Here is a 9,284-nt window from a genome sequence, read left to right on the forward strand (position 1 = left end):
TTGAGACACAAAACTTCTTTAGACTTTTTCATTAGGATTTTCATACATGAACCTAAACAACAAATTAAAACAAACAGGCATCCATCAACGCCCAAATTAAAGCATTAGATAACAAAACTGAAGACAAAGTCAATCCAGCAGCAGCAGCACCACCAAGTTGATTTTCATATATTCTTACAGTGGGGGAGTGAGGTCTTTTCAGATCGTGATTTTCTCTTTAAAATATCTCTAACCAAACAAAGAGAGTAGGTCGATGGGAATCAATATCATATCAAACAAGTTGGAGCATTGAAAACGATGTTTGGTCAACTCTAGTTTGATTAATTTCCATTTAATTCCCATTAATACATATCAGCTTGAACTTGAACTTTGCCGCACGGAACAGGCAACCACCTGTGCCCACTGCCTTAATCTCGTCTTCACCGTCTGTGGATTTTCACCTACGTACGTACAAGAAACAAGCACATCAAATTAAAAAAAAAAAAAAAAAAAACTTTGGTCTGCATTTAAATACAACAAAGCATTTCATTGTAAAAAAAAAAAAACCCAATATTTCTATGTTCATCTAGCCAAAAAAAATGCCAAGATTCTTAACTTATCCTTTTTTTTTCTGTGCTAATTACGGTATCCTTATCTTGATGTATTTTTCCAAACAAAGCATATCATTAAATCAAAAACAGCTAATGAAACAGGTCTCAAGTTTGAGTCATTTGTTAAAATATAGTAAAAGTGTTTCGGTCAAATTCTATGATAAGAATATATATGCTAATAATATATATGCTAAAAATACCTGGACCAAAAATGGTGTGAGGGCTACCTAGGGGAGACGGTGAGTCACAATCAGACGCCGTGGACGAAGACGGCGTAGCAGTGACTACAGGCTTGGAGGCGGAATGATCATAGTAGTTTTTGTTAACAGCATAATAAAGTTCCAAAGCAGGAAAAGTATCAGACAAACGTCGATCCATTTCTGGAGAGTCAAACCCAAAACCTAACTCAATACAACCTTTAAGCTCATCAAGATCTTCATCAGTAACGCTTTTGCTTTTCTTTTTCTTATAGCTTCCTTTCCTCCTTAGCCATGCCTCATCCCTGTCAATATCTGGTGACCATGAATGTTGTTTGTAAAGTGGAGACGGTCCTAGTAGTCGGTGATTTTGTTGTTGTTTTCGTATGGGTGGTCGATATTCTATTTGTTCTTCTGGAGGCGATGGTGGTGGTGGTCGAGGCGGGTGGGGGTTGGGGAGGGACATGGGCACAGCCCCAGAAATGGGATGCAGCGGCGGAGGTCCTCCGACCTTGCCGGCCAGTGGTTTAGAGAGCCCTATGGCTATTGGAATTTTTTTAGACGGAGGGCTAATGGGAAAGTTTGGTGGGTTATATGGGGATGAGGTGGTGGTGGGGTCTAGGAGGGACTCGGTTTTGGTTGGTCTATGTCATGATGAGTTGTCTTTTACTTTTTTTAAAAGTTTTGATTTTGATTTATTTTAGAAGTTTTGATCGCTTGTTTGGTTTCTTGGAAAGTTACACAATTAAATTAATTTCCGTTTGCTTCTTTGAAAAATTCATCAAGAGTAACCAGCAAGAAAATATGTCTTGATTTTCTTTTTTGAAGGGTGCATGGATACTTTTCAGAGTATATTTAAGCAATTATCTACCACAATTTGTACTTATGTTTCATTTATTTCCTAAGAAAAAAATTGAGAAGATAAATTATTTTTTTCATATTTAATTATATCATAGAAAAAATATACGAACTATTATTTTATATTTGGTATTAAACATATCATATGTTTAAAGGAAAGTTATTATGACCATTCCCTTGGATTTTTTTTATACTTATTTTGCAATTAATTTTTCAAATATTATATTTTGCATCATAAACTTTGAAAATAGATAAAACTTTATCACTTCAGAATACCAATAAGAATCATTTTTTATTTTATTTTTTTTTGTAAAAAAATTGTTCCTTAATGTTTTAATAATTATAGAAATACTATATATTTCATTTTTTTAATAGGATCTCTATTTTTTCTCACCACTTCTAATTACAATTAACCATTATTTGCCAAGCAAAAGATCCAACAACTTCCCAACCATCAACCTTAACATAACTTTCTCTCTTTTCACTATAATTCCATAAAACAAACCTATCAAACTTCCACAAGACACATCCAATTTCCACCTTAACTCATTAGCACAATCTCGTGGCTTGTCTTGGAATTATATTCATTTTGCTTGTAAATGTTACATCGAAGAGTAGAAGCCCTTTTCCTAATAATACCCTGTTGATCTTCCTATTCTTCTTTTTATCTATTCTTTCTTGGTCTACTAACACTCCTTTTGAATTTTGGGAGTAAAACAATTACATTTTCTTTTTTAGGATCAAGATCAACTCCAATAATGGGTACACCACCTCAAAGTATACATTTTTAAAGTATCCATACTGTAATACCTATTACAGAAATCCTGTAACTCAATTCTTTTATGATGAACACAAGGGATCACATGTAAACATGAAATTCCAATCATTATCCACTCTTCATAAGAACACTGATATTTACCCAAATTAACATAAAGCATGGTTTGGACCTTATAGATATGCTATTCACTAGAATTAGCTGGAATCATTCTGATGTAAACATATCCAACAATTTCCTAACATCAGGTGTGACCTTTATTTTCTAATTTCAAGACTCAACAAATCTATCATAAAATCTAGCCATAAATTTCAATCTAATCTTCTCCAGTAACATAAGAATTGGCATGCTCTTATATTTTCCAAGCCAATTATTGAATGACTTAGCCAAGTCATTAGTCATATTCTCAACATTAACTTTAGGGTCAAACATATGCCTTGTCTAAGTCTCAGTAGGGATGCTAATCAACCAATTGATAGCTCTAGTTTCCATATCTTTAATATATTTCATATAACTACAATAATTAAGTTTCATGTAAGCTTTTGATGCACTTTAAAATCTCATTTTCAATTCCAAGCCTCGAAAGCCTTTCTTCTTGAAGTTGGCATAAAATATGCTTGAACAATACCTATATGTTGCCTTTAGGAAAATCATGGGAACAAGTAGACTCTGTAAAGTAAATTAATAAAAGTCTAAGAATACATAGAAAAATAAATGTAAGTTTGAAAAAATATCAAGTTTTAATTGAAATTTTCCTTTAGACTATCAAACAATATGTAAAATGGCCATTGATGTATTTCATGCTTTATGAATCCATATAAAACACATAAAAACCAGGGTAATGTTTCGTTGTTTTCACACTCAACAATAACATAGGCAACAAAAAAAAATTAATTATTTCTACCCAAACTCACTATCGATAACATTACACTTATGTATGAACCCTTGAGATGACATCCATCAATTCCAATAAAAGCCCTACATCCAGAAACAAAGTCTTCCTTCATCATTTTCAAACAAACATACAACATTGAAACTTTCATAGTGAATGCACATTTGGATTATAATTAGGGTCAAACCCTAAAAATAGATTAAAACCCAGATTATGTTGCTTCAATACCTAAATATATCTTAAAAATCTCGTGATTTTTTCTATAAATTCTTTTATCTTTTTCTTGGCTCTCTATAGTTGCATTTGGTGTGGCTTAATCCTAAATTTATCATCCAAAATTGTTTCAAGTGCTGTATTGGAGATGTTTAGGTCAACATTAATTATTGATAACAATTTATTTGTTTTCCATGTTGAATTTGAAAATTTTATACTTGTAGGTTGAATGCAACTATGTTTGTTCCTCAAGACTTAATCATAAATGTCTTACTACTAGAAACGACAAAACCATATGTCATTCGATCACAACCATCACCCATATATATAACCCCAACCTTACATTTTTAATTAATAGATCTCTTAACATGATATACATGCTTTATCTCGTGCTCTCGCAAAACATCTCTGAAGTACGTACATTACTAAAAATTTAACATTCTTCAAACTTTATTGATCTATCAATTACAACTTTAAGTCTCTTACATTTAAAATAAGTAATTGGATCCATAATCATCTTCTTCGTTTTTCTTTTCTCTCCTTGCTACTTTCCTCCTCATCCTCCTCATCATTGCTATTATATTGTTAACTGACTTCTACGTCAACATCATTTTTCTCACTATTTAATTATCTTCCATTCATTATCAGAATTAGAGGCATCGTACCAAGTTTGACCATTCAAAAAAACCATCTTCTAAGCTATCAATCCATTCTCTTCAGCTACATTACAAAATTCATATTCTTCTTTATCGAAAGGAATTCATCATCGTCGATTTTATCATTATCATCATTAGATTCCATTTCAAATTTAGTATCAACACCAACATCAATATCAACACCATTTTAAAACTCATTTCTTCTTCCATTCATCACCCATTTCATCCCTCATATTAGGACCAATACCAGAACATCTAGCATCATTACCCACAACATCAACATCCATTTTAGTACCCTTTTTAGCATCTATTTCATCATCAATAACATCTAAATCATGATTGAAATCCTCGAAAACCAGTAGCACTTTATCAATATCATCATCATGTGTAGAAAAACATCTGGTTCTAAGTGGTCTACTATCTTTAGGATCACTTAGATAACACCTCGACATTCATGTTTTTAGAGGATCAACAGTTGGATTAACATCAATATATAAATGCAACTTATATATTTTGCTTGTAAGGTCGAGGCATCATAAAATACTTTGTTATCTTTATCATTCCTTATGCAAAAATCCATGTAAGTCTACATCAAAGATTTGTTTGCATATGAATAATATGTTTATGTAAGATATATAGTCAGAACCATAATTTTTTTTCTGACATACGATGAACTTCTATGATGCATAAATATATCTAGCATTTTATATCTTGCATAGTTTATAAGAGTTATAGATAGGTTACACATAAATAATAATAATAAAAAAATTAAATAATAAAAAACATTATAGCCACTAAACTATAGAGCTATGAACTCTTTAGGAATTCTAATCCAAATAATTTTTTTATAATTAAATTTTACATTATGCAAAGCATAATTCTACGACTACTATATATATATATATATATATAAAATCAAAGCATACATACTTGTCATAGAATGGTGTGAGAATTAAATCTTGACCTGTATTATTTGGTGTTAGGAAACAAATATGCATTATTTGGTGGTAAAGAAACATATATGCACTTTAAGAACAATGCCAATTTTAATAAGAGAATACTTAAAGTTTGTGTTATTTTCTATGTCTTTCACTAGCCTCGTCAAAAGTAATGATAAGAAAATGTTAGTTTCAAGAAAATAAGAGGCATGTCTATAACTCTTGTGGTTTCTCAACTTTCCTGTAGCAGTGGCATTTTATGCTATAAAGTAGAGTTTAAAGATATTGGACCTCAAATACTTTAGATTTTAAGACTGCAATGATTTGAGACCTTTTATTTAGCAAGTATAATAATTAACATATCATTACTTTTGAATAATTTATCTCTTATTCTATCATAAATTCATAGATTGAATAATTCCTCTTATACAACATCATCAATTTTTATTATTCTAAAACTCACAGTTGATCGAATCTCGAATCTTTCAATTACAAGATTAACAATTTTCCACTTGGTTTAGAACATATATAAGGATTATTGAATTATTTTTATCTCTCAAAATTCTTAATTTCATTACACGTTTCTCATTAACTGTTAATGGTTGTAATTCTTATACAATGTTTATCAATTGAGAGGGAATGAGAGTGTTGTTTTGAATTTACTATGTCTAGGTCCTGAAAGAAAGATTGAGTGTTAGAATGGGTATTTCATTAATAGACAAGTTTTCATACTGAAGAGTATGGTTAAGGTTCTAAACATATAACAGTGGATTTTGTGTTAAGGGATCGACTTCTAATGAGTTTAAAATTGACTACAGATGAAGTTAGAAGAGGTCATTGAATTGCAATATCATAGCGAACAAAATATAGTCTTTTTATTCATATGTTATTGGTATGATACCACTGATAGAGAAATTAGAGTAAATCCCCATCATGGTTTGATCAAAACTAATATAAAGGTTAGACTCCGCAACATCGATGATGTCTTTGTTTTTGTCAAGTAATGACAACAAGTATATTACACATATATGCATTCCTTTATAAAGGATCGTTCGAGAGTTGATTGGTTATCTGTAGTGAAAACCAAACTCAAGGGTCGGGTCCAGGTTATTCAGAATGGTAACGATGAAGTAACTGTAGGAGATAATGTCTTTTAACTTGATAAGTTAGTTGATCCATATCGAGTTGCTCTGTCTACCGACTTAGAAGAAAATTCTAATTTTCACGTCATTGAGAATACTTTTGTTGATGTTGATGTTGAGGAGTTAAATGATATTTTAAGAACTAACGGATATACCAAAGTCGATAAAGATAATGATAGTGACGAAATCAATGTAGAAGATTGCGATGGTGATGATGAAAATGAAAAAAAGAAGAAGATAATTCTGAGTAATCTGCACAACATGAATGTGTAATGAAATTAACTATAATGTAATATTTTTGGTCAAAATTAACTTTAATATAATGACAATTATGTGAATTTATTATTACATGACAAAGAAACATTTATTTTTTGTGATTTTATTATTATACACAGAACTGATGTTATTATGTTGTGACTTTAAATATTTGCAGGATGGATAGACAAGGAATACAAATATAATCTGGACACAAAAACTATTTTATATTGATGAAATATTTGACGGCTAATATCTATCGATATTTTCCAGAGAGGTTTGAAACTGTTCATTTATCAATGGAATTGTTTATTATGTTTATTACAAATGGAATCACCGATGACTAATATCCTTTGGTATTTTTTCGAGAGGTTTGGAATTGTTCATTACAAATGAAATCACTAATGACTGATATCCGTCAGTATTTTCCTGAGAGGTTTGGAACTGTTTATTTCTCAATGACATTATTCATTATGTTAATTACAAATGGAATCATATATGGTTAATGTCCATTGAAATTTTTCCAAGAGCTTTGGAACTGTTTATTTTTCAATGGCATTGTTCATCATTATTCATTATAGATAGAATCATCGACAAACCAAAAAGTCATCAGTGATATTTGGGAGAGTTTGTAAAATTTTTATTAAATTGAAAATTACAATTAAAGATTATAAACAAAATCACTAATGGACAAGTTAAGAATATGAATATTTAATTATCTATTAATAAATCCGTTAGTAAAAAGGCCCAAAATTAAAAGACTAGAATCCTTAATTTTATAATAGACACCCATGTTTTCTCATCTCTCTTCCTCTTCTCTGCAACATTTCTCTCTCTTTTTGTCTCTTAATTTATTCTCCTTAACTTCCTCTCTTCTTTCTTTTCTCCTCTACACTTTAAAGGTAAACATCATTCTCTTATCTTCTCCTTTTCTTTTCCCTTCTTAGTTTACCTTTTATGTGCATTATGATGACGTGAATTTGTTCTTGTTCTTGATTTTTTTTTTTAATCTTTGTAATCAATAGCGCAAGCAAGGTTGTCAAAAATGCTTTTTAAACTTGGATCGTAAAATAATAAAATCGTAAGTAATTTTTTTAACTAATTATATATTGATAATTCTACCAAGAAATTAAATTACATTAAAATCATATAAAATGAGTCAACTATATTATAATCAATGAGTGATCTAAATAAAATGAGAGAGATGGATAGTATGAATCAATAAATAAATAACATGGAGAAATAAAAAGTCTCAAAACAAAATTTCTCAATGTAGGGGAATCACTGAAAGGTAGGAAGCACACATAAACCTAGTGACAACCTAGTTGTTCCCATCACAATAAATCTTGATAGACCCCTTTTGGGTTACAAGCTAATGAGTGTAAATTAGTAATTAACTAACATAAATTTAATAATGAAATAAACCCCTAAACAATGTCTAATGCGCTAGAAAAAAATCAAATTAAAAACAATTATTTAAAAATAAAAAAAATAGAATAATAAAAAAAGTCTTCATGTTAAAATTCCTCCATGTAGCCTGAATCTCCAAATTTTTTTATATTCTTGGTAGATTTGAGTCCTGATTTCAAACATGTCGTTCTCTTCTGATTTCAAACATGTCGTTCTCTCTCGTTTGGATGAATTATTGGGCCTCCGATATATAGTTGAAAAGTTTCAGATGTCTAGTTTCTATCCCAACTTTAATCAGAGAGAAATTTCACTAGTAGCTCTAGATATATCCCAAACAGTACACGAAGGTCTTGTTTGACATATTTGATAATATTAGTTTACTAACTTTGACTCTCTGAAATATTATGTTCCCTAACTCTATTTGACCTGAAAATTTACAACAATATATTTTCATGTATCTAATATTTCCCTGTAAAATTTCAATTTTATCCAATATACGGTTTAAAAGATATGTTCAATCTCGCAAAACTAGTCAGCAGATATTTTAAGGCCAAATTTGGACCTGGCTTGGTTTATATCACAAATTTATTAAACTCGTAAAATCAGACCGAGTTTACTGATTTCGCATGAGTGAAGTCCGATTTTACTAGTTTCGAGTTTTTAGTCCGATCTAGCACGTGAGATATATGTTGACTCGTAAAATCGTAAGATTTTACGAGTTAACTCGCGATTTTAACAACCTTGAGCGCAAGCTTCATTGAGTTGGATTAAGAAGTAAGATTTTCATTTTCTTTTTTTTATGGGTTTTGTTTTGCAATGTATATGGTTTTTATGATTTTTTTTTTGAATTATTTTGTTGGAATGTTGTTGTTGGAATTTTTTGTTGAATCTATGAATTGATTGTGATGTTTTTGTGAAACTTTTTGTTGAATTATAAATCCCTAATTTGTTAATTATAGGGTTTATAAGTATCTGTGACTGAAAATGTGAATTTATGTAATTTTGATTAATTGTGGTTCATATCCTTTGGGCACTAATGTAATTCCCAGAATTCGCCAGGCTGCTTCAAAAGGATTGTACAGGACGCATAAGCACAATTTAGTGTTCAACTTTCGGTTTAGAATTCAAGGTCAATAAAATGTGAAATGGGAGAGAACCTTCGAATCCTTGCCAGATATGATAGGCAATATGACTTCTTTCAATCATGTTCTCATGCGACAATGACATCCCAAATTATTAGTTTAATTTTTTTTTTCTAAGGTTGGTTTGGTCAGAGATGGCAAGCCGTACCGAGGGTGTTTCGTGGTTATCAGTAATTATGCATTCGAAATTTCGAAGATCAAAGTAGGTTAACTATT

The 9,284-nt window shown here is 30.5% G+C and overlaps 1 protein-coding gene across 2 annotated transcripts; it reads right to left on the reverse strand.

Annotated features, from left to right (window-relative positions):
* On the reverse strand, positions 1 to 1,386 carry LOC7483114 (uncharacterized). Of its 2 annotated transcripts, none has more exons than XM_024604873.2 (2): positions 818 to 1,386; positions 1 to 440 (listed from the first exon to the last, which is right to left on the reverse strand). In XM_024604873.2, exons 1-2 carry the CDS (start codon positions 1,251 to 1,253, stop codon positions 352 to 354), a joined length of 525 nt encoding a protein of 174 aa, XP_024460641.2. In that variant the 5' UTR covers positions 1,254 to 1,386; the 3' UTR covers positions 1 to 351. The 2 variants fall into 2 exon arrangements, with proteins under 2 accessions (XP_024460641.2, XP_002310141.2); XM_002310105.4 differs by having other exon boundaries at positions 791 to 1,386.
* Positions 1,387 to 9,284: the final 7,898 nt, after the last annotated feature.

Source organism: Populus trichocarpa, chromosome 7 (assembly GCF_000002775.5).
Source record: "Populus trichocarpa isolate Nisqually-1 chromosome 7, P.trichocarpa_v4.1, whole genome shotgun sequence".
Taxonomy (NCBI): domain Eukaryota; kingdom Viridiplantae; phylum Streptophyta; class Magnoliopsida; order Malpighiales; family Salicaceae; genus Populus; species Populus trichocarpa.